We start from the raw sequence: 26,367 nt of genomic DNA on the forward strand, positions 1-26,367 counted from the left end.
TTTCCCTCCTAATTTTACTGTTGAGAAACTAAGGCCCAGAGAAGAGTAATGATTTTTACCAAAGTCAAACAGAGTTAGAAAGAGACTCAGGGGCCATACAGATCACTGGATGCAGACCTTGCTGTTTCCACTACACTAACCTGACCTCAGAAATCTGAGATCTAGAATCTTAATCTGGGAAACACCTAATCCACAGAAACTTGGTGGAAATGAGAATTCACTCCCATTTCTCCTCTCTCAGTTTCTTTTTGCTCCTACCCACCCACCTACCCCAACTTTAAGAGGAAAACTAAACAGTAAACATTTCCCTGCATGCTTTTTTTCTCCATCCACATATTTGCCTTCTTTGACCTGACAAGCATACCACCAACAGTTTTTATGATGTAAACCCACGCTGTTCTTATTGGGACAAATATCAAATAAAAATTATAGCTACACCTATCTACATGGAAATAGCTTAGATAATAATATTGGGGGGAGAAGCAAGTGGCATAATGATATGATTTTGTTTAATTTTTAAAATCTTCAAGATAAATTTTTTGCAATGAATATGTAATAAAAGCCCAAAACCACTGAATTCATGAAAGTGATTAACTTTGGGAAGGGAAAAAAGAAAACCAAATTGGGAAGAACTACGAGGAGACCCTTAATTGTATCTGTAATGCTTTATTTTTTCAAAAAGTAGGAGAAAAATAAAGAAGTTCTGAAGCTAATATGGTGTAAAATAGAAATTTACTAATGCTAGATGGTAGTTTTCTTGTTCTAATATTATCTATTATCAGTGTGTTCAAAATGCCTCACAAGTTTTCAAAAATTCAAATGTGAAGCATCATTTACTATTGTCAGCACTCACCTTCAATCTCCTATTATTATACTAATGGTTCGTATTTACCTAAAAGGTTGAAAGGGAAGTTACAAACACTAACAATTGATGTAGGTAGGCGATTTGACAAGTATCTCTCCCACATCCTCTGTTTAAGGGTATAAGTCTGTCAAATTTCTTCAAGAATGTGTTGAAGATAAAGGGAAAGTGCTAGAAGCTTTTAAGCTGACAAACTTTTTTTTTTTAATTTTATTAGTTTCAGGTGCACAAGACAAAGCAAAACTTAGACGTTTATCATTTATATCCCTCACACTGTGTGAACCCCTCTCCCCCCATCCACTATCCCTCTGACATCGCACAGAGCTATTCCATTTCCACTGTCTCTATTCCTAATGCTGACTCCGCTTCCTGTAACAATATACATACAAATATATAAATATACATACTATATATATTTATATAAAATTATAGTTGGCATTCAGTATTGTTCAGCTTCAGGTGTACTGTTAAGCTGACAAACTTTGACATGACTCATTCTATAATCGTAAGTGAGCAACTACACTTTATTAAACAATGGCAAGAACATTTAAGGGTCTGGGAAGTCAGAGATGATGGCAACTGACCAGAAATTCACCATCTCACCTCATGCAATTGGGAGATTTCCTTTTTTTTCTATGAATAAGCATGTTTATTGAAGAAATTTTATGGGACTACAAAGATGGACTTAACCTGAATGTCCACCGATATAGGACTAGTTGAATACATTAGAACTATACAAGGAGATATTAGACAGCTATTAAACCACATTGGCTCTATAATTATTGATTTGGAGGGATATTATGAAATAAGCAAATTACAGAGCCTTGTGTATAGTATGTGTGGCAGAGATTGCTAAATGTCCCCCAAGATCCATTCTCCCACTTTTCCCTTCCTTTTTTCCCCAAGTACCTCCAAATTTTAACCAGGCACATGACTGGCTAGCTAAAGTCTATTGCTAAGCTTCCTTTGCAGTGAGTTGTGTGCATGGTTCCAAAATCTGACCAAGGGGAAATGAACATTTGTGATCTGCTCTTTTTTTTTACTGGATCCCTTTCAGGTTTTTATTTATTTTATTCTATTTTATTTTTTATTATTAGATTCAGGTGTACAAAACAATGTAATAGTTAGACATTTATATCCCTCACAAAGTGATAACCCCCTCCCCCAATCTACTGCCCCTCTGACATCGTACATAGCTGTTACAGTTCCACTGACTCTATTCCTCATGCTGAAGCTGAAGGAGCACAGCAATTGGGAGGGTCATGTAAGCAAATAAGAACTAGCAAAGGGAGCAAACGCTGCTGGCCACATCCATGTGTAAGAATGTAGCATGCCTGGTGTCGTCAGAACCAACATTAATCATTGCGTCACACAGCAGCAAACCAGCTGGGCAGCTAGCGGTCCAGGGCTCAGTTTCATCAAGAACCTTCTCCTTTCCTGCCTCCCTTGCCCCTGAGGACTGTTGATCCTCACTGTTTACTCCGACTTAGACAGACAGCAGCAGCCAAAGAAACATGAGCACAGACTCCTATTCCAATGGAGTCAGGACTTAGGAAGAAGGAATGTGAGAATGGTCCCTGTTTGCTAACAATAAAACAGCCCACATTTACTGAGAGGTTATCGGAAGCCAGAGCCTGTGCTAAACCCATGAGATGAATTATCTGAATTAATCCTCACAAAAGCTCCAGGTAATAGATACTACCATTAGATCCAGTTTATAGACAGGAAAACTGAGTTTTGAGGAATAGAGTAAAGAAATAAAATGAAGTCACTAGAGTCAAGCTGCTAAATTACTATTAGGTTGGTGCAAAAGTAATTGTAGTTTTTGCCATTGTTTTTAACCTTTTAAATCGCAACGACTTTTGCACCAACCTAATAAAATCAAGTCTGTGGAGGGATGAGGAAACAATTCTGTTGTTCTAATGGACCTGAGAACTTACACCTTTGGACTTCCCAGTCTTGTGTCATTACCTGAATATCCACGGAATCTCCAGATAATATCCTAATTATCCCCTGAAGTACTAAGGAAAGAATCTTCCTGCATCTGAGTCAGCTGACTTCCATCATCTAGACCACTAGAGGATCACGGGAGCCTAAGGATGCAGGACTGGTTCTTCTCAAGAATGTCCTCTTTACTATAAGAACACTTGGCTTTTCTTCCTGCTCTGGAACCCTCTGGCTATTGCCTCGTTGTGTTTACAGTTTGCAAATCCTAAGGCCCTTGAATAAATCTTTATCATTTATTTCTAGCCAAAGCCTCATGTTGCATTTATGCTCAGTTGAAAGATTCAAAGACTATCAGAGATGGGCCCAAAGTCACACAACTATTAAGTGACCCCAGGATGTATCTCGTACATTGTTCCATTTCTCTAAGATAAATAAGGGCACTTAGAAGGGGATGTTCATATCACGTAGCCTCAGACCTACACTGCCTACATCAACAGCCCTAGGGAAAGGCCCTCACAAGTATGCAGAACAAAATGGAAGGATCTCATGAGAAACCTCAATAGAAATAAACAGCAAGCTAATGCTTGGTGAAAAAGTGAATCTCAGATGCCAACCAATTATTAACAGCAAAGTCAGGTGAAACAATAAAATAATTGAGTGATAGAGTTGAAGAACTTTAACAATGTCTTCTTCAATGTTTGTTTGTTTGTTTGTTTTGAGCTACGGAATTCTTTTACATGAAATCTTGGGCTGAAGGACAGATGTCAAACAGAAGCAGAGCTGCTCCATTTGAAGCTGGGGGTCAGGGAGCAGGAGCAGAGGTCCCAAGACACCTCCAAAGCCCAAGTAAACTACCCCCTCATTTTATAGATGAGCAAACAGAAGCCTAGAGAGAGAGTGTATGTAATATGCTAGAGCCATAGAAATGTACTTCATATGGCTAATATTTATTGTGCTTAATTAACTGTGTGCCAGGTTGTTTCAAGTGTTTCACGTGCAGTCTTAAGCCCCACCACAACCCTCTGAGTAAGACATAATTATATCACAAAATCCACAGAGGAGGAAACTGAAACTTAGAAAGGTTAAATAAATTGTTCAAGGCAAGTCAAAGAACCAAGATCAAACCCAGACACGCTGGCCTCAAAGGCCAGGTGATTAACTGGGATATGCCTGCTTCACGGTATTGTTTGGGGGGTTGTTTACTTATAATTTTAGGTCCAAGGTAGCCTCAATCTGGGAGCCTCTCCCTGTTGGACGTTCCAAAGTGCCCAGGCTGGGACTTCAAGGGGCGGAAGCAGAACATGGCTGCTTCCAGTTCACTTTGAAGACCTCTAGTGTTTCCACATTGCTGAGCCCAGGTAACAAGACTCCCGGGGAAGGTCATCTGTCAGTGATCCGAAAGCCTTGTCTAGGGGTTCTCCTGGGCTCCCCTCCAAGGAACTATGGCGGTGCTCCAGGAAGACATGGAATGCTAACAAAGGTTGGGAGTGCTTCCTTGGTGTAATGCTCTTCTATCTCTCCACTAGTCCTCCCCCAACCCACTCTCTCCCCCAAACCCCCAAAGCTGCCAATCACTCTGATAAATGCCATTTGTGTGACGACAGGGCCCCACCTTGGTCTTGCTCTGAAAAGAAGCAAGGAGCAAGGGTGACCAACCATCTTGATTTGCCTGGGACTGGCCCAATTTTAGCACTGACCTGGAAAAGTCGTCGGTCCCGGGCAAACCCAGATGGTTGGTCACCCGATGTCAAGTTTCTATGACTTGACAATTACTTAGAGCAACAACCCTCTGTGGCCTCAAGTTGACGTACCAAAAAAATACATCACATTGTTAACAGGTAGGAGGCAGGAAACTGCCTGTTTTTCTCCAATAACAGCAACCCTGACAAAAATAGGGTTTAGGGACTGAGGCCAAGTTTATGACCACCTATGGGCCCCAGAGGAACTCCCAGCCTGAGCTTTCTTCCTGACCTAGAGAATCCTGGGAAAAAAGGAAGGAAGGGCTTAGTTACACCCTGGGAGTGGCAGCCAAGAGCAGCACCGCTCCTTGCAAAGCCAGCTCTAAGCTGCTCTCTCAGGAAAGTAGATGTTGCCCAGGCTTTACTCCCTTTTCACAAAGCCAGAATGACAAATACTAACCTAGGAAGAGAAGAGGGAGCCAGAAAGCACAACCATCTCCCCGTCTTTGGGAGAGCCCTTTCCCCAAACCAGCAGACCCCTGAACCCTCACTGGACCTACCGAATCGGGCAAGACATAGGCCAGGGCCCCCCAGGAAACTCACCTGGGCCCAAGGACAGTCTCAGCTCCCCGGGGATGCAGAAGCAGCCACCCATGTGTGCACCATCCTCCCCGGGCCGAGAGCCCTGGGAACACCAGCCAGAAGAGCCCTGGGAGGGGACAGCCTCCCCACGGTGTACCTCCTCCCGCCTCCTCCCTGGCACACAGGGACCAAGGCCCCGCTGCAATGCACAAAGCAGCCTTTGAAATCCCGGCTGCAGCGGGAGGCCCAGGGAGGATGGGAGGGGCTGCCCAGCCCTCAGGCCCCATAGCCTTTGCACGGCCAGGCCTCTGGCTGGGAGCAGAGCTCCTCCCTGCCTCTCTGCAGATTGCTTCATGCCTATCAGGCTGTGGCACATTCCTGGCATTCTAGGATTGAGAGACACAGTTTGGTTCCTGTGGGGGCAGCCAGAGCGGGGGAGGAGGGCAGAGAGCATCCCAGGAATCAGACTGCTGTTCTTGCCCCCTCCCTGACTGACTTGGCCCGCTGACTCGCTGACTCCTGACTCTGAGTGCAGCAGCGGAGAAAGTGATCCCCACCCAGCCTCTCTCTCTGCAAACACCTCCTTTGGAGATCTGCATGAAGCCAGGAAGCTGAAGCTGGAGCTGTGAGCGCCGCATCTGACCTCAACCCCACCAGCATCAATGAGCCAGCTTCTTGCTGGGGAAGGTGCAAAGCCCCAGCATTGGCTCCCAAGGTTTTGGTCAGAAGGGTTCCGGGAAATCACCTGATGTAGCCCAACATCTTACAGGTGAGAAGGTGGAGGACCAGGTATGTTCAGGCTACAAGTATGCACAAAAAACTCGTCACACAGGCCAACCTCTTTTCCATTTTGAATAGTCAGCAGAGCAGGGAAATACAGTTGACACCGCGTGGCTGAATCTCAGAAAACTTCCCATGACATCTCGCAAAGAAAATGGAGATAATACGGCTGAATGCCAACAAAATTAGACAGAGGCATGAGTTGTCTAACAACCAAGCTCAAGGGCTAATTACTTAATGTTTCTTTAATGCCAAGAGCAAAGGTCCATGGTGAGTGGTCCAAAGAGTGAGGCGGTGTGGGCCGAGAGAAGGCAGGGTCCTGACGGCTACTTAGAGGCTGAACTTGAGGTCACTCTCACAAGCATTTTAAGGAGGGAAGTGGCCTAGTGAAGTTGAAATGCTGGGAGCAGCACTGGGGTGACAGTGCAAAGGATGGCTCAGGGTCAGTCTCACTGGGCTGGTCAGGAGCATCCACCACACACCTCATCAGCTCAGCCCCAGGTGACAGCATCTCAACCATGTCTCTGAGGTCTGTCTTCAGTTTCAAACCTGACTCATCTTGATTCCCAGTTACGGAATGTTTACTACAGGCCAGGCACTCTTTACCCATGACTTCATTTAAATCCCAGAATGTAGGCATTATCATCTCTATTTTGTAAGTGAGGAAATTAATGAAGAGGGTTGTGTAATGTGTCTAAGGACCTACCATCTACAAATGTCAGATTCAGGACTTGCACCAGGTCTAGTTGATGCCACAGCCCAGGAGCTTCACTTTTCTGATTACGGGCTCTTTCCATGAGCACAGTGAGGAAGGATCGGGCTGGAGCAGGGGCAGGGGACACCGGGGGCACAGACTCTCTCTGATCGCAGTGCCACCAAGGAGGATGTTTAAAGTATGCACTTCCCATAACATGTCCCCTGCCTTTTCCTTCACCAAAGCACAGTGTTTTAAGTATGAATTAAGATGTTTTCTTGGGCCCAAGATAAAAGGGGAAGGGTATCTTTAGAAAGCAGCCACTCAAAACTTTGGGAGGTATGTGAGAATCAGACAGTGTAGAGAAACCATGGTGTACCTTGCGACAACACGGCAACAAATGCTCAGATTTACCATTCATCCCTGACTTGCCTGCACACCACTATTTTACAGGTGCAGCAACAGAGATCAGACACTGTAAATGATCAAGACCAATCAATGGAAGGTCATCTGTCATAGATGACACCCTGAGGCAGTTGGTTGAGACACACATTTTGGCAAATCTGAAATGAATGGTCCATACTGGATAAAGTCATCTCTTCTGAGATGCAAGAAACCAGTGCTATTCTGCTTCCGGGTAGTTCAGATGAATTAGCCAGAACAGAGAGCTTTCTGGACAAGAGACAAGCAGTAGGTGCAAAAGCCCTGAGGCTGGAACATGCATGGCACATGAAAGGAAAAGCATGTGTGCTTGGAGTCCAGTGCGGAGCGATGCGATCAGAGAAAGCAGCAGGAGGTCAGATTGTGTACAACCTTGAAAGCCACGTAAGGACGTCATCTTTTACTCTCAGTGAGATGGGTGCCAATGAAGGATGCTAAAGAGAGGAGTCACATGACTGACTTATGGTTTTAAAGGGTCAGCTGGCATTTCAGCAATGCAGCCATTGTAACATCCAGGAGAGAGATGATAACGGCTTGAACCAGAGTGGTAGCGGTGGAGGTGGTAAGAAAGGCTTAGGTATTAGATATATATGTATTTCAATGAAGAGTGTATTAGTCAACGTTCTCCAGAGAGACAGAACCGAAAGGCTATATATGTGGTACAAGGAAGGCACTGTCCAGTCTAAGGAGAAGCCCTGCTAGGCTTCAGGCAATGAGGAACTTGGTGTAATGTCCCCTGGAGAGCTGACCAGACATTCGGAGTTGTCATGGAAACCAGACATCCAGATTTCCAGCTGAAGTTTCCCAACTTTTAACTATTTACAAACTAATTCAGGAAATCTTCCCAAGCACTTTGTGGGACAATGCTCCAGGGCAGAAAAACATGCCTGCTGACCAAATCCAGCCCAAAAGCGGCGGGATTGCCCCTTCAGATATACAATTAAATTGTTTTCTTGGAAATTTTATAATCTAATTGGGATATAAGATATGCTTGGGTACTATAATTCAAGGGAAAAACTGAAAGACTATGTTATGGGTAAAATTGTGGCCCCCAAAAATGATACATTGAAGACTTAACCCACAGTATCTCAGAATGCGACTTTATTTGGAAATAGGATTGTTGTAGATATAATTATTTAAGATGAGTTCATACTGGAGTAGGGTTGGCCCCTAATCCAACAGATCTTGTGTTTTTATTAAAACAAACAAACAAACAAAAAAACACCGTGTGAAGAAATAGAGACCTGGAGAAGCCATGTGACAATGAAGGGAAAGAGTAGAGAGAGGTACCTGCCAGCCGGCCAAGGACGGGCAGAACTGCCCGCAAACCACCGGAAACTAAGGAGACACAGCGAAGGGTTCCCCTTACAGATGTCAGAGGCAGCGTCGCCAGGAAGACACCTTGATTTTGGACTTCTAGCCTCCAAAATTATAACACAATAAATTTCTGTTGTTTCAAGCCACACCGTTGATAGGACTTTGTAAGGGCAGACCTAGGAAACAAATGCAGATCCCGTGAAACGTAAGAACAATGCATCACTTATTCACCTTCTGCTGGAAACGTAAACTTGTGAATCATCAGTAGATAGAGCTAATATCGCAGCCATGAGGAGAAAGCGAGCACATCCCAAGGGGAAAAGCAAAGAGAGCTTCATGGAGGAGGTGGCATGTGACGAGGGGCCTTGAAGCACTTTTGACAGGCAGAAATAGTCTGGGAAGAGCATCCCAGATCGAGGAAAAGCCATTAGCAAAAGTGCTAGGATTACATTGGAAACAAGTTTAGGGCACAGTCATTGCATCTGAATGAGCTGTAGGAATTATGTTGAATGGAACCAGTAGCAGAAATGTAAGCCTCTTAATTTCTGGTTCATTCATCATTTGTCCATTTTTTCCCTCAAGCATTTATAATAAAATAACAATAAATGCTTACTGAGCTTTGATTATGTGCTCATGTGAAAAATGTACATTTAATCTTCACCCACCTACTTAAAGATACGGAAACTAAATGTGAGTGACTTGCCCCACCCACTCAGCTGACAGCGCACAGGAGAGTCCGGGTTCCAGCCCGGGCAGGGTGACTCCAGGGCCATGGTCCCCACCACTCGGGTCAGTGCCTGACGCTCTCTCTGTCAGGAGGACCATCCAGCACCTGCGGCCCTATTGCCTGGCAGCCATGAGAAGGTGCAGAGGACCAGACCTCGAGTGAGGTGTTCTCCAGATTTTTCTCTGCAAGGGACGGGAAATGTGCCCTTGCCAAGGGCCGCTGAGGAACTGGCCCAGCAGCAACAGGGGAGAAGTTGCCGCAGACTGGGGCAGAAATCACCAAGCTGCTGGCTCTGACCTCACCCAGGAACTCTCACTGTTCTCTCCAAAATGTCGGTCTCCCAATAGTTTAGTGGTTGCCAGAGGGTAAGGGGGGTGGGGGGTGGGGGGTGGGAGATGAGGGTAAGGGGAATCGAATATATGGTGATGGAAGGAGAACTGACTCTGGGTGATGAACACACAATGGGATTTATAGATGATGTAATACAGAATTGTACACCTGAAATCTATGTAATTTTACTAACAATTGTCACCCCAATAAATTAAAAAAAAAAAAAAAAAATGTCAGTCTCCCACTTCTTGGCTCCCACAGCAAACCTGGGGACAACAGCAAGCAGCCGAAGCCTCAGCTGGGAAGGTGAGCAGTAAAAGTGTCCTTAAACAAGTGATGTGTCCACTCCTCACACATCGCTCTCCTCCCGACCCATTTAAAGGTAAAGAAACAGGCTCAGAAAGACGAAGTCCTCTGTGCTACAATTTTAGGCAATTTTGTGGCAAAGCGTCTATTAGAAGTCAAACCTCAGGAAGCTCAGTTCCACGTGCTTCTCAAAACATGCTTCCACTAATCAGCTCACGTTCCACAATGAAACTCCCTAGTGAGAGCCTGGGATAGTGTGTGTGTGTGTGTGTGTGTGTGTGTGTGTGTGTGTGTGTGTTTGCCAAGTACAGGAGGCAAGCCCAGGACTGACACTCCCCACCACTCCCAGGGAAAGGAATGTCTCCCAGCCCAGCTTATCTTTCAGAGAAATTGAGGTTTCCAGCATCTGACCCAGTGAATGGGATGGGAAGGAGGAACCCTTCCATCCACCCAGCGAGTCCACCTCCGCTCTTTCCTCTCACCTGGGCAACAAGAGGCCTGGGCAAGCAGCATGGCTGGAAATAGTGAGAAATGGAAGCAACTTCAACGCCCATCAACATGGGAGTGGTCAAGTAATGATGGTGTATTTAGTCAGCAGTGAAAAAGAATGAAGCTGGTCTCTATATAGAGCAAGGAGAGAGCTCTAAGACATATTATGAAGCAAAAATTAAAGAAATTTGCATACAGTACATACACTATGTATGCATCACATTTATGGACAAAAGTAAACTATGTGGATGCCTTTGAATGTACAGAAAAAGGATCATATCGGCCTGATGATGGTGACCCATTTATTCGCTCCACAAAATGGGAGCCCTCTCTGGGCTGCCAGCACTGGGCTGGGTGAGGGCATCAGCAGAGGCAGAGCCGACACAGGTAAGAGACGGTATAGGAGCAGGGTAAGGGGAAAAGGGACATGGCGTCTTTTTATTATATGTGCTTATGTGTTATGACAAGTTGTTCACCTAGAATGTTTAATGATGGTGTCATAATAAATACAAAAATATGCGAACAAAGAGAAGAAAGTGGAAGAAGATAAAAAGGAGGAGAAATGTACATGTAAACACAACATGTCGGAATCCGGTGGGAGGTTGCCACGGGCGCCTTTCAAGCTGTTACTCTTGGCCTAACGTGCAGGATGAGCTCTCGTGCTATTACCAGCTGGAGAAGGTCAGACACAATGTCCCCAGTATCTGAGAAGGAAGAAGGTGTACTCCAGTAACAGAAGGTCCCACAGCTCCCACAGTGTTTGACGGCCCTCCCTCAGAGGGCACTGCCTAGAGCTGAAAGAGGCTGCTTCTCTTCTCCCCTGCTCAAGTGTCTCCATCTGACCAGCAACCTGTTTAGAGGGCCTTCACTCTTGCTGGGAATCCTGGGTAATACCGTGTTTCCCTGAAAATAAGACCTAACCGGACCATCAGCTCTAATGCGTCTTTTGGAGCAAAAATTAATATAAGACCCAGAATTATATTATATTATATTATACCAGGTATTATAATATTATATTATATTATACTATACTATACTATACTATACTATACTATACTATACTATATTATATTATATTATATAAGACCCAGTCTTATTTTTATTATATTAAAATATAATAATATAATTAAGTATCAAAATTCAGATACCTAATTTTTATTATATTAAAATAAGACCGGGTCTTATATTAATTTTTGCTCCAAAAGACTCATTAGAGCTGATGGTCCAGGTAGGTCTTATTTTGGGGGAAAAAAGGTAGCAGAGAAAGCCTCTTCTCTTCTCGAAAACGCTGCATCTCTGCTCAGTCTAAACAAGGGCTTGCACAGTTGTTCACCTGGATTACACCAGAGGACACACCCTTCCCTACCCCAGCACTTCCCAATCCTTGGGCTTGTCTTTTTCTCTGGGCAAAAGGATCAGAAGCTATTGGCTAAGAGGGTAACAGAAATCTTACCACCACTCTGATATGTCTCTGCCTCTCAGTGGTCTATTGGGGCATAGATTTGTGGTCAGAAGATCAGAGTTCAAACCTTGGCTCTGCCATTCTCAAATTGTATACTTTTTCACCTATTTCCTCCTTAGTAAATAACAATAATAATTATCATTATTAAATGAAGATAACAAAAAAGTTCTATGTCACAAAATGGTTGTGAGGATTTAACAAGTTTTTATAGGTGTTAGTTTTTCACTTGTGTAAATCTTGCAAATGTTTGTGCACATGCGTGCACGTGCTATCACTCACTGTTCCACTAGTCTTCTCCGTGCATCTGAAGCTTGCAGAATTCTGAGGAGGAAGGTGGCATCCTAGGCGAACAGAATGTGCCTGTTGGCTGTGACAGAGACAAAATCGCAGTTCCAACCAGAAAGCCTACAAGGGAAATGCATCCAAGAAAAATCGGACCCTCCTGTCCTCGGAGATAGTCAGCAAGAACCCTTTAGGTCACCTCAGGCCAAGGCATCCCGCCTAGGCCGCCCTAACTGCATTTCTGTCCTTACTCCTCGACTGGCCAACAGTTTCAAAGACATGAGTTTTACAAGCTGTTTACTCAAGAAAGAAAGATAAAATCGTGTGCTCAACTGTTTTCATCATTATGGTATTTGACTTTGTGATCTAACAAATCTGTTTAAAGCAAAAAGAAATGTTTTGTGTCTCTCTCTCTCTTTTCTTTCCTAGGTATTTTCATTGTTAAATGTCACTGGACGACCTTGAGCAAGTGAGCCATATCCCCTTCAATGCTTCCCCCTCTTCCTTATGTAATGAAGCGTTGAGTCCCCACACCATTTGCATCTCGCTCCTGTGAAGACTTTGTCCAAGTTCCTCTGGAAGTGAGGTACCAGATCTGCATCTAACTCTCCAATACAGCTATGCAATCTGTTCACGGCTCTGAGGCACTGTCCCCTCCTTTGTTCCACTTACTGTATTTCTGCTAATGGATCCCAAGCTTACATCAGCCTGAGGAGTCAGGAGATAGCTCACATTCTATTCACCTAGAGAGATTTATCAAAATTCAGATACCTAGATCTTGCCCAGGCCCGGTGAATCAGAATCTCTGGAGGCAGAATCCTTGGAGGTCTTCTTTTAGACCCTTTCTACATGATTCTGATGTGCATCCAGATTTCAGCAAGTAATGTCACAGTGGTTTCCTTCGCAAGGATGAGGGACAGGCCCAGGTGTAGATTTCAGGGGTCCATTAGCCCAGCTCTCATTTCTTAATCCTCTGATCCATACCGTAAATTAAAAGCCTTAACCACAAGGGGGAAGCACACGCAGGGACACTCCAGCTTTCTCAGTGAAAGGAATCTGAGGATCCCTTTCATTCCTCAAGGTTCAGCATCCACAAACAACCTAATAACAACTTATTATTTGATAGCCGTTCCCTGTTGATAAAATCCTTCATCCCACGACATCTTCACCCCATATCCATGACAGAGGCGTTGTACCCACCATTTTGTAAGGGATGAAGGGTTGGCTGAGAGACATCAAGCGACTTCCCTAAGGTCTTATTGCCAGTAATTGGCAGAGATGGATTTTCTGAAACATTCCAGCCTGTACCGGCACACACAGTAACTTTCACCACTTAAGACATCCAGGAGGACATGAAATAGATACATAAACACAGTACCCCAACACCTCCCTCAAGCAATATCTGTCTAATAATAAAGATCAGAATTATTTCAACCTACACAGAACCATATATGTGCAGGTGTCAAGCAAATGAGCAAAATAAGTTTATCATACAGGCACTTAATTTAAGAGGTTTCAACAGGACATGAGCATCCAGGGAAAGTAGGAAAGAAAAACCATTTACATACAGTGGACCAGGGCTTCTCACACTGTAATATGGACGGGAATTATCTGGTGTGGTAGGCAGAATATGGCCCCCCAAGTATGTGCTAACACCCAGAACCTGTGAATATGTTACTTTACATGCTAAAGGGACTCTTGATATAATTCAGTTAAGGAATTTGAGAAGGGGAGATTGTTGGGATTATCTAGATATAATCACAAGTGTCCTTACAAGTGGGAGGCAGGAGGGTCTGAGTCAGAAGATGTGATGACAGAACTAGAAGCAGAGGTCAGAATCAGAGACAGAAATTTGAAAATGCTACTACAATGTTGGCTTTAGATGGGAGAAGGCACCATGAGCCAAGCAATTTGGGAAGCCTCTAAAAGCCAGAAAAATCAAGGAATGAATGGATTCTCCCCTAGAATTTCCAAAAGGAACACAGCTCTGCCAACCAACACTTTGATCATAGCCCAGTAAGAGCCACTGACTTCCAGAAGTATAAAATAGCAAATGTGTGTTGTTTGAAGCCAGTAAATTTGTAATTGGTTACAGCAGCCATAGGAAACAAATACACCTGGGACCAGTAAAACGCAGATCCTAACCTGGGTCTAGGGTGAGGGGTAAGAGGCTCCCACGGGAGCCTGCTGGGGGTGCCTGCGTGCTTGTCCTTGAACTACACTTTGAGCACTGAGGCCGCCAACGATTCTCCCGGCAGCCGTTCCTTCAATGTCTGGAGGCCTCCAGTTAGCATGGGATGGGATCAGTGACTCTGCAGACCTCTGAGTCCCTTATTTCTGACTGTACCCCAGCTTCTGTACAAGAAAACTGTGCAGATCTCTCATCAGTCTTACTTTCAATGTCACCTATGCTGAGAGGTGCCCCTTTTATTCCCTGTTTCTGCCCCCTCTTTATTTAGTTCACAGCCTTCATAGTCTGGCTGTTTATCATCTCCCTCCTCATGTTTCTGCTGCCCCCGCCCCCCAAGGGGTGGGACAATGCCTGATGTACAATAGGTACTCCTACGTGAATGAATGAATGAATGAATGAACTACAAAATTAAGGAATCCCTTAGTTCTTTTTCAAATAAATGCCTGCCAAACTATCTTACATCTTGTATTTGTACAAATGAATTTTTTAAGCTATATAATCCAAGTTTACATTGATCCAAAAAGCTTTATCCTCTCAGACTGGGCTCTACATTCCAAGCAGATGAAATCAATCTGAACATTGATCTTTCCCATTCATGTTTCAGATTTCTTCCCAAATTTAGAAAGCCTGCGATAGTGGGTCAGTTCCCGAGAAGCAGACTCTGAGATGAAGATTGGTAGGCAGGAAGCTTACGGAGACACGCTCACAGGATCCATTGGGGTGGGGATGAGGGAAATAGGACTGGGCAGAGGGAGGAGTGGGATGCAAGGCAGACCCAAGAGAGTCCTCAGCTGGTTCCCAGGGGGCTCGGCAGTAGGCATGGCCCTTCAGAGGTGCCCTGGCACAAGAGCAACGGGTAACAACCCGTCACTGGACTGGTTGCTTCCCTGTAATGAGCAGCCATGAGGGCAGTCTGGCCCAGAGGAAGCATGACTTGGGGTGGCACGCTTCAGGTACAGGCAAGCCCCAGAAAAAGACTCAGCTGAGAGCTGCCCACCTGAAAGCTTCCAGGAGGGGGAAGGAGTGGGCAAGTCATGGTAGGTGGGAATCTAGGCAGACTCTACAACACTTACCACGTATGCCTTGTTTCTCAGTCATCGGGGAAAAGAAACTATTAAATCAAGCTAAGCCCAGGAGAGAGCTCTGTGTCACAGCAACATGAGCTAGAGCAGAATATGAGGTCAGACAATTAAGGTCGCAGACTCATCCTAGAAAAAGTGCTACATACCTCATTGCTGAATATCACTACAGTCACTTTCGAAGTACTCCCCTTGGAAAGCTATTCACCGATGCCAGCGCCTAGTCCACCCTTCAAAGCAATTTTGGAACTCTTTTTCTGGAATGGCCATCAGAGCTGTCGTCATATTACCCTTGAAGACCTGAAGGTCATCAAATTGTCTTCCTTTCAATATTTCCTTTATCTTTCGGTAAAGAAAGAAGTCATTGGGGGTCAGATCAGGTGAGTAGGGAGGGTGTTCCAATACAGTTATTTGTTTACTGGCTAAAAACTCCCCCACAGACAGTGCCGTGTGAGCTGGTGCATTGTCTGATTCAAGAGCCATAAATTGTTGGCGAAAAGTTCAGGTCATCTAACTCTTTATGCAGCCTTTTCAGCACTTCCAAATAGTAAACTTGGTGGACTGTTTGTCCCATTGGTACAAATTCATAATGAATAATCCCTCTGATATCAAAAAAGGTTAGCAACATCGCTGCAACAAGTTCACGAACTGAATTGTCAGACCTCTATACACATATTAATTTACTCACTGCTTCACTCTCGGCACCAGAATTGCCACACATTGAATGACAATTCTGACTTGGCCTGTTTCATTTGACGGGTGGCTGGATCTTCAAGTTAGAAAGATGGGGGCTTTTGGGGAGAAGAAAGCCCTATTGAGGGCAGCCCCGGCAGCCTGGGACAGGTGAGGTTACAGCCACAGGGCAAGTTGGCCCAGAAACCTTTCCTCTTTCCCCTTGATAAACGCAGAACAAGTGTGGCCCAAAGCTGTCACCATGTGGTTTTCCAATATCTAGAAAATGCTTCCTGTTTCTGGGTGAGCATTCTTAATCTCCCTTCCTGGAATCTAAGCGAAGTTCAAAACCAACTTGTAAACAAAGAGGTCCTCTGCTCCCCAGGTCTCCAGTCCATTCCCTTGAAAGGAGCTCTTTCTCTTCTGACTATTTTTCCAGCTGAACCCCACAGAGAATCCCCCCCGCCCCCAGGCTGCCTCTTTCACCTTCCCGGTGGCCACCAACTGTTGTGGGCATTCTCAGGGGTGCAGCATTTCATTTCTCTGACCCTTTTCATCGTGTCCTATAATGGCGCAGGGAAAGGAAGATTGTTTTCCCAATAGAAGTTATCTGGGGCTTTTAAATGGCCCAGGGTTCAATGGTCTCCCCTAAGAACCTAATTCATCAGCATCCAGCCGGTGTAGGTGGAAAGAATTTTAGACAAAGAGAGATGAGGGCCCCACCTCCAAGCATGAGGCTGCCCCTGCCTCCATGTGAGGCTGAGAGGCTGAGCAGCTGGTCCAAGGGCGGAGCTCATCAGCTATCAAATGGGAATGGAACCCTGCCTGGTAGGCTTTCCAGAATGATTGCCAGGGGGAAAATCAGAACTACTGTGTCTCCCTGAAAATAAAACCCAGCTGGACAATCAGCTCTAATACGTCTTTTGGAGCAAAAATTAATATAAGACCCGGTCTTACTGTACAATAAGACCGGATCTTATATAAGACCGGGTTTTATATTAATTTTTGCTCCAAAAGATGCATTAGAGCTCATTGTCTGGCTAGGTCTTATTTTCAGGGAAACACAGTATCCCTGGGAGAATTTTGTTAATTGTGAGGTGCTGGGAGGTACTAGGAGTGTTTCATTAAACAGTTCACACAACTGTTTGGGAAAAATGTTTGGTCATAGAGAAGAAAATTAATCTCAGCCCGGAATAAACGAAAAGGATTCAAGACCCTGTTGCCTTCGTGTATGAATTTTATGCTGCTTTGAAAATACTTTCATTCAGATCCTTACAAGCCTTTAGAAGGTCCTAGGAACAGACAGCGTCAGCGCAAGGCCTTAGACCTGCCTGCCACTTTCTGCACTTCACCCTAGGACGTGGTAGGAGACCATCAACCCTCATTGCTCATGGCTGAATCTCATTGGTTCATAATGTAGCCATGTTCCCAAGTAAGACGAGCTGTCACTTGCTCATCGGTGCAGACCTGGGTTGAATTAAGAAGAGATGAAAATGCCCCTCCCCACAGTACCTTCTCTCCTTAAACAAAGCAAGGCCCTTCCCTTCACCGCATCCTTTCCTTGAGACAACATGATTCCCAACTTCAAGAGAAATGTAGGAGAGGTTACCATAAATGTAAAGGTTAGGAAGGAAAGGACCATTCAGTAAAATTTCTTTATAGTTAGGTGATTTCGGCGAAAAATCTAAGAAGAGGTGACACAATGTTGAGAAATCATGAAGCAAGTCTGACTCTAGCCAGAAGGAAGCTTGTACAACCGACAACAAGTTCATTGAATCATTGAGAAAAGAATAGAATTGCTAAGGAGTGGGAAGTGGGGTTGAAGGAATGTCAGGGCTGGAAGAAAACGATCACGAACAACAGAGATCTTTATGCCCACCCAAGCTTGGCTGAAACTAACTTTCCTACCGTAGAGTTGACATGGGAGTAAAGAATTTTCAAACTAGAAGTTCTTTTAGAAAGTATCACATCTAGAATGTATCTAGATAGTCTTTAGCCCCAGAACTGAACCATTTTGTTTTTTTAAAGAACTTTAACTTGGAGCTCAGTAATTAACAACAAAGGTCACTTACTGAGCCCTTATTGTGAACCAGGCACTGACCGAGTGTTTTCTGTATGTTATCTCATTTAATCCTCAGAACAGTCCTGGGAGGCAGCACTATTATTATTCCCTTTTCACAGATGGAGAAACTGAGGCACCAAATGATGAAGTCCTTGCCACACAGCTAGGCTGTTACAGAGCAGGACACAAGAGCTCCCACGTTTAAAGCAGGGTAGAGGGCAGGCTGTAGAGCGGGGAAGGTATCAGTAGCCTTCTCACTTATCCTTCTCCCCTACAGCTCAGATGACCCTGTTTGAAAATTCTCTGATCAGAAAACCAGAAGATAAACTGAATTACTCAAAAACAAGGTGGGATAAGAATGTGACAAAGGGAAATATATTAATATATGTTTATTAGGTTGGTGCAAAAGTAATTGGGTTTTTGCAATTATTTTTAACCTTCTAAACCACAATTACTTTTGCACCAACCTAATAGCTTTAAAGAAAGAAAGGGAAATCCCTGGGGTCCAGAAACAAGCACAGAGATCAAAGTTCTATGGGTGAATGGGAGCAGGTGCCATGAACTCAGCCAAAACATTGGTCCTTGGAGCTGGGGCTGGTCCTCTAATGCTCACCCCACCTCTCTTACTAGAGGGAAGGGCCTATGGGAAATAGAGCTGAAAAGCTGATCCCTGCATAAAGCCTGAAGCCTGGAAGTGCTGCCATTCTAGCAAAAAGGAATTAGAACACTTCATTCCACCTTCCAAGGACACCCTGAAGAAGCTACACATTTGTCTGTCAAACACCCAGGCCGGCCCCTTGAGACAATATAGGACCTGCACTGACCATGCACTCTGCGGGAATCCCAGCCAGGGGAGTTTGTGATACTAATTCTCTAGAAAGACAACAAACAATTGCAAAAACTACTCTATACGGATAATTTAACAGTGTACAGTTCATGAGAAGCTCATTTATTTTTTATGTTGAAGCGTAGTTCAGAGTAGTTTATAGTTAAAAAGATACAGATCACACAATGAAAAGAATTACCGAAAGCAAAAACCAGCAGATGCAACCAGCCAGTGAATGAGCATTACGATCATGGGAAATAAAAGAACTGGAAATGAAGGAGAACTAGAATAAGCAAGGTGAAGTGATTGAAAATAATTTAAAAATTAGGAACCATAATGAAGGAATAGTGCATTATGGGGAAAGGAACAGATAAATTTGATAAATAACCAAATAAAACTCCTAAAAACAAGGCAACTGCAATTAAGGATCACTGGGAAGGATAAACAAAAGAGTCAGCATAGCAGAGGGAAAGACAGTGAACCTGAACACACATGTGCAGAAATCACCCAGAATGCAGCAGAGAGAAACAAGAATTAACCAAGCACGATGCAGGATAGAATGAGATGCCCAACGTAATCTAATATGAACTTCCAGGAGGAGAGACTGAGAGTCAATATTCACAGGAAATATGACTGAGAATATTCCAGAATTGAAGATACGAATATTCACATTTTTCAAAAAGCACACCAAGTTCTGAAAAAGCTAAATAAAAATAATAGATTTTTACAAACATAATTTCTATTTCTTTAAAGATTTTATCTGTTCAGGTCTTTCTCCTAATCCTTTCTGGATTTAATTTCTATTTCATCTAACTGTTCAGTTTTATAGAATGAAATAATTAAATAAAAATATAAGAACCTAAATAGAAAAAATAAAAAACAAAGAATACAGAAAGAAGGAAATAACAATGATGAATGATAAAGTCAATGAAATATTTCTATGTTTTAAGAGCTTGTTTTCGCGCTGCTGCTGTACAATTAGTGACTGACGCTGGCCTCTGTTTGCTTCCATGACAAACGGACTACTTTCCCACGTGCAGGTCAGAAGTCCGCGTCTGGGGTAATTTCATTCTCAGTATACTGCCTCTGTAGTCAGTAAAGCCTTCCAGGGGAGAGATCAGACAGGGAGGGAACCGGTGCGAAGAGGATGGAGACTTCAGCAAGTGCTGGACCATCTTCAGAAACCTGACACCAAACAAACATAGGCTAAGAGTGACACCCAGTGGCCACACAGCGGCATAGCACACAGGAATGATTCCCAGGCCTTCCGCACGCTGGCTGGGGCGGGTGTCCAGGTTGTTGGTGGGGTTTTCCTGATCGCTGTTTCAGGGATGTCTGTAATCTAGAGAGCGCTTTGTGGGGATGCAATGAGCCAGTTCTCTCCTCTCCTCTTCGCTGCCTGTCTCCTGGCTCACTTTCCTCTTTCCTACTGAGTGTGCCATCTGGTGCATTGGGTCCCTCAGGTGACACTGTGGAAACAGGAGAAGGTCTCATGCCACTCCTGCAATACAGGGGCTGATGGCCTTCAGGGTGAGAGCGTATCCCCTACAACCAAGCCCGCTAAAATGGGATAAATTAACTAGGCTACCTGGAGAAGGTAGGAGAACCACTTCCCACAATAGCCGTTCTGTGCTGTGTATACAGCATGTGCCCCAACACCCCTCTGGATAAACCTGCAGCCAGAGCCTGCTGGGAGCAGATAAATTCCCTCTCTCCTTCCCAGAGCTGTGGCATAGGGTCTCTGGGATTTTTATAGTTTGAACTGCTTCTTTGCTCTTATTTTTTAAAATCCATCGATTGTACACCTACCTCAGTGCCTTGCATTTAGTAAGTGATCAATAATTGTTTACCAGTTTTGTCTGGTTAGCTAATAAAGAAGGGTCTCCCTGGAGACAAGAAGCCACATTTTCACATGGCAGTTCAGAGGAATGGTTAACATTTACTTTAGGTTTATTTACAGGCAATTCAAGATCTTTCAAAAGCCAACTCTCCACATCCTCTTCAGGAATTTAATTCTTGCGATTTTTAGAGCCAGATTAATTCCTCCATGTCAAATCCCACGGATTGGCTGAGCTGGGAAGTGGCTGTCTCTGCCTGCCTGCTCCATGCTTGCCCAAACTTCTGCGTTTGACTGTAACTAGCCATAGTCCAAATGTCCTTTCTCCTCAGATCATTTCATCAACAATCACCTAACAGAACCAGCATGTCATAGGTGACACAGGAACCCAATTCAGTGGAGCTCAGGAGAGAGGAGGAGGAGAGAGAGAGAGAAAGAGAGAGAGAGATCCTCAGCCTTAGCAATCAGAGGATATACACCACGAAGGAAAACATAGCTGAGCTGAACCTAGGAAGATTCAGGAGCTACTGAAGATGTGGGAGGTAGGGATGGGGCATAGAAAGCAGTGGGAAAGAAATGGATGAAGCCTTGGCAGTCAAACATGCAATGTATGTTTGGCAAATCATACAGAGTCCATGTCCACTATGGCGCCCCGAAACCATATGGAGTATAATATTGTGAGTCATGACAATGGGCCATGGTGAAAAAATGGCAGCCAGATTAGGAAGCATTTTTGTGGTCAGAGATTTAAATTAACCGTGTAGTTAATTTAACTACAAGGTTAGTTAATGAGTGAGGAGCGTGATGGAAGATTTGTAACCAAGTAAATGTCATAGTCATTTGTCATAAAGTTAATGTCCTTACAAAGATGTATTTGGATGTGGTATCTAGACAGCAGATGGCAGATGAGCTATGAGTTTGTGCGTGGGTCATATTCTTCCACACATTTGTTCTAGCTTGGTAAATGTACCGCATGCAGAGAAAAAATGGCCATAATTATGGGATATCATGTTCGATAAATATCGATTATGTCAAAATGATTGAGAGTCTTCAGATCATCTTTATTTATACTGACTTTTTCTGTTCTTTCAGTTGTGTGTGATTTTTTTGTTCTTTTAATTGCTGAGAGATGTTAAAATTCCCAGCTGGGATTATAGAATTTCTGTTTCTCCCTTTAATTCTCTCAGTTTCTCAATTTCTTCTTTGTATATTTTAAATCTCTATTATTCAGCACACCCAGGAATGACTGTATGTCTTCTGTGTGCTGTTGTAGCCACTGCAGGCTTCTTGTCATTCGTTTTCACATCTTTTTCAATCCATTTGAAAAATATTAACCTATCTTAATATTTAAAGTATATATCTAGGGAATAGTATATCATTGGGTCTCACTATTTTAAAAATCAACTCTGACAATCTCTCCCTTTTAATTAAAGTGTGGTTTTACAGTCTTCTGGCCCCCACGATTTGTGATGAGAAGTCAGAGGTCTTTAGACTTGATTATTTTTTAAAGAAAAATTATTCATGATACTTGTTAAATCTTATCAAGAAGATTTTATTCAAATAGGACTGCAGTGGGGTTTTGCAATAGGGGAGAGAGAGCAGGCTCAACTCTGAATATAACCAGGATGAGTGGAGCTTTATTGAAGGCGCAGAATGGGGGTCAGCAAATGGAAAATTGCTAAGAGGAAACTTCAGGGATGGTTGCTAGACCTGCTCAAGAGGATTCTTGCTGAAGGCAAGCAAGAGTCCGCTAGGAAGAATTGGATCTGATAGGAAGGGTGATCAGATACTGTGGGGGCTTTTTGCTAAACTGACTCAGCAGGATTCTTGCTAAAACTGGACTAAGTGGACCCCGGACAGAGCCCAAGGGCGGGGTCTACTCAGAAAGAAGACTCAGAGGAGCTTCATTCCAGTTTGGTCCTACAGGTGAGAAGGTGCAGGACCAGGTATAAGGCTACAAGCATACACAAAAACGGTCGCACACACCAGCCTCTTTTCCATTTGGGACGGTCAGCAGAGCAGGGAAATGCAGTTGATATAGTGAGCCTCCCAAGAAAAGCCTCCCATGAGATCTCACCAATGAGAAGGGAAAACTATGGACTGAATGCAAATAAGGTTAGACAGATTTATGACTGATAATGACCACTAATAAGTTACTTAGTGCTTCCTTGGATGCGATTTTCTGAGCAACTTCTCCGTCTCAGCATTCATTCCATTTCAGGTCAAAATTTATTAAAGTCTTGGATGAAGTCTCAAATTCAGTCCTTTAAGTAATATTGAATGAGTACCTACTCTGTACTGAGCACTAGTACGACTGCGTGCAAACAGAGCTGCTGCCCTCACAGAACCCACAATTAAAGTGTCCTACAAATGACTGTGCAATAAGGGCTGTGCCAGGGAGGAAGGTAAATACTACAAGAGCATATAAAAGAGAAGTTTCCTCTCGGCAGGGAAACTGGGAAAGGCTTCCCTACAGAAGTGACTCTTGAGCTAATCTCTGAAAGATAAATCCGAGTTATATGGACAAAGAAAGGAGGAAAAAGAATTCCAGAGAGAGGGCCCAGCGTGCCCCTCAGCGGTCCTGTGCCAGGAGGGACTGTGACTAGTGTGAGGGAATGAAAGGCCAACGAGCAGAGGGTGCAAGAAGCCATGAGGAGCTGCGTTCATATGCTAGAATGGAAGCTCCATGAGGACACAGAATTTCTTAGGCGTTTGCTCACAGCTGTATCCCCAGTGCCTAGAACTGTGCCTAGCACATAGTAGGTACTGAGAAATAGTGAATGAATGAATGAATGAATGAATGAATGAATGAATGAGGATGTATGAAGCTGGTGGAGTACACAGGGGCTATAAGCAATAGAAACGTTGAATGGGTTTAGGCAATGGGATGTTGTGAATGATTTCTCTGTTTTGCAGAGATTAGCCTGGCTTTGGTGTAGTGAAAAAACTGGAGGGGACAGGAATAGATGTAGGACCAGCTAAGATTCCATGAAGGCAGCTCAAACAAGCTGTGGTCGTGCAGGGAGAGCAAAGTGAAGAGTCTTGAGAGACGTTTAGGGGACTTGGTGAGGGAGTCCTGGACACAAACTAATCAAAGTTATTGGTGAGGGAGGATAGAGGACACATGAAAAAACAGAATCAGAATTCACCATGATCTCAAAAAGCTTGAAGGAAATGCCACAGGAAGATAAGCAAATGAAATAAATACAAAAATCTTAACTCAAAATATACTCAAAAATACTACGATACAAGTACAAGTAGGGAAAATGGCTAAAAAAAACACCTAAAAGAAACATGTCAGAGTATTAGGAGCCTCAAGTTTCAAGCATGAATATTCCGTAAGAGAGGCTACTGCACACCAATGCAATTTAGACCCCACAGGGAGAACTACTGAGTAAGAAAACAAGATGGCAAATCCTGTTGTACTCTGAACCGGCTGATGGGACCACACATTCAGCTCTAGGGGACAGATATTAAAATAGACATTTATTGACTAGAACCCAATAAATGTCTGGAAGGGGCAACTAATAACACAGTAGAGCAAGTCAGTAATGAAGGAATACCAAAGTTAACAGAGGACGTTTAGCAAACATGAGAAAAAACTCGGAGGGATTAGTCACAGTTAAGTGTTTAAAGGCTCTCATGAGAGTGAGAGATTTACTTTGTGCTTTCTGGGAGCCTAATCCATGGTGGGTGTTACAGGAACAAAGATTTCCACTCAGTGGCAGAAAGAGTTTTCTAAATCAATCTGTCCCAAAATAGAAGCCTCAGCAAGCCTTGAGCCTCCCTTGGGGAGAATACGCAGATGAAGGCCAAGAGAAGTCAGGGCGGGGTCACGAAACACAGGGCCTGTGTTTCCGGCTGCTTGGAGACTGACCTTGATCCTCAGAGCCACCCAGAAGCCTATGAGCATTTCAAGGAGGGCAGCAGCCTGATTCCATTTATATTCTGGAAGGACCTCTCCAGTGTTGCGAATGGTCTGGGCATCAGCCTCACCACAGTGGTTAGGAGTGTCCGGAGCAGGCACCAACCAGCTAAAGTTACAAATGAAAAGGCTAGAAGAAGAAGCAGAAATTCGAGCCGTATTTCTCCATCATCAGTATCATCATCACCATCATCATCATCATGAAACATTTATTGCTTCCCTGGTACATACTTAACGTCAGGGGTCGCAAAATCCTAAGTCAACAAGGGCCAAGCAGGTGAGTAAAGAGGCGGAGTTGGCTGGGTAACACCCGCTTTCGCTTGCTTTCACGGGTGTCAGGGGAAACAACAGGAAGAGGTACAGCGCTGATGCCCAGGGGAGGACAATCCCGGCCTAAGGAGGAAGGCCCTGCCCTGCTCGGGGGTTGGAGAATGAGATGTAAAGCATGACCAGACCGTCTGATGTGGCACGAAAACAGACATCCACCCCTTCGAGTGAGATATCCTCATCTTTCAAGGCTGGACAGGTAAATCAAAAAACTGCCTGACACCCCGTGTTGGCCATGACTTCAGTGCAAACAAACTCGCCTCCAGGCCAAGTGCAGCCCAAGGGCCTCTGCTTTGCAACTGCAGGTATAAACGCTAAGTCCTCCTCCTGGAGAGCTCACAGTTTACTTGGAATAATAAGATAGGCAGTGGGCTTACACATTTCAAGGGAAAACATGGTGGGATCCATTGACAGATACGAACAAAGGGGGATATAGTCACACTTTTACTCATTCAACAAACATACACTTATCACCTACCATAGGCCAGTCATTATTCTAGGGAGTAGAGGTTCATCAGTGAAAAAACAGAGGAAATCTTTGTCCTCGAGGCTATTACAGTCCAGTAAAAGGATAAAGATAATAAGTACTATTTAAAAAAAAAAGATTGCAACTGCCGGGGTGTAATTTTTATTAGGGCAGAGAGAGATGTGGTCACTGAGAAGGTGACAACTGAGCAAGACTTAAGGACAGGAGGGAGGGATCCACGGACATCCAGGAGAAGGGCATGCTGGGAAAACGGAAGAGCCAGTGCAAAGGCCCTGAAGCAGGAGTGTGCCCAGCATGCTACAGGAAGGCCAGAGTGGGAAGTGTTGCTTGAACAGAGTGAGCCAGGGTGAGAGATCGATGAAGGTTGGGCAGGAAGCAGAGAGCACCTTAAAAAAGGAGACATTGAAGCGTGTTAACTAAAGATACTACGTAAAGCTGTGGACAGAGTTAAGGGAACCCCACAAGCACAGGCCCTGGCGAGTCAGCAATGGCTGGATGTCCTTAGCACTCCTAGGCCAGCAGGGCCCAGCAGAGGGCAGGATTGCTAGAACATGGAGAGAGCTGGCTGAAGGTCTGCTGACAGGAGAAGGGGTCTTGGGTGAAGGAACACAGTCATGAACAGTCAGGCTTAGCGGAGACGACAACAGAGGACCAAGTACCCCAGCCTCCCTCAGCTCCATCTCTCCATCCTGTACCAGTGCCTGCCATCAACGGACCCAACTACAAGCCAAAAGGCAGAGGAGCATGTTTAGAGACTCCAGCAGCAAGTGTCCTGAGGAAGAGAGCAGTGTGGACAAGGCTGGAGCGCGCATCTGGAGGAACAAAGGAGAATGTCCAGGATGGAGAGAGTGCTGGGAGATGAGGTCAGAGAGGTGTGTGGTTTTGTAAAGACTGGTACACACTTTGGAGAACATTGGCTTTTCCTCTAAGTGAAATGTGGGGCCCCTGCAGGATGTTTACCAGAAGATCGATATGATTGACCTATATTTTACAAAGAACCACTCTGGCTGCTCTGTAGAAATGGTCTGTGGGTGAGGGAAAGGCAGGGGTGGAGGCCGTTGGC

General features: G+C 44.4%; 1 protein-coding gene across 6 annotated transcripts in view; it reads right to left on the bottom strand.

The window, feature by feature from the left end:
- Window positions 1-26,367, bottom strand: part of SH3TC2 (SH3 domain and tetratricopeptide repeats 2) — a 108,674-nt gene that overhangs the window by 51,307 nt on the left and 31,000 nt on the right. For 2 of the 6 annotated variants that reach the window (XM_074313742.1, XM_019734345.2), the window contains exon 1: window positions 5,092-5,359. The exons of 2 other annotated variants lie outside the window; for them this stretch is intronic. In XM_074313742.1, the coding sequence (XP_074169843.1) occupies window positions 5,092-5,143 (52 nt within the window). In that variant the 5' untranslated portion in view covers window positions 5,144-5,359. Of the gene's footprint in view, window positions 1-5,091; window positions 5,361-26,367 lie in introns of those variants that run through there. 2 more of the 6 variants (XR_012489829.1, XM_019734344.2) reach the window with 2 other exon arrangements.

This window comes from Rhinolophus sinicus, linkage group LG10 (genome assembly GCF_036562045.2).
Source record: "Rhinolophus sinicus isolate RSC01 linkage group LG10, ASM3656204v1, whole genome shotgun sequence".
Lineage (NCBI taxonomy): Eukaryota > Metazoa > Chordata > Mammalia > Chiroptera > Rhinolophidae > Rhinolophus > Rhinolophus sinicus.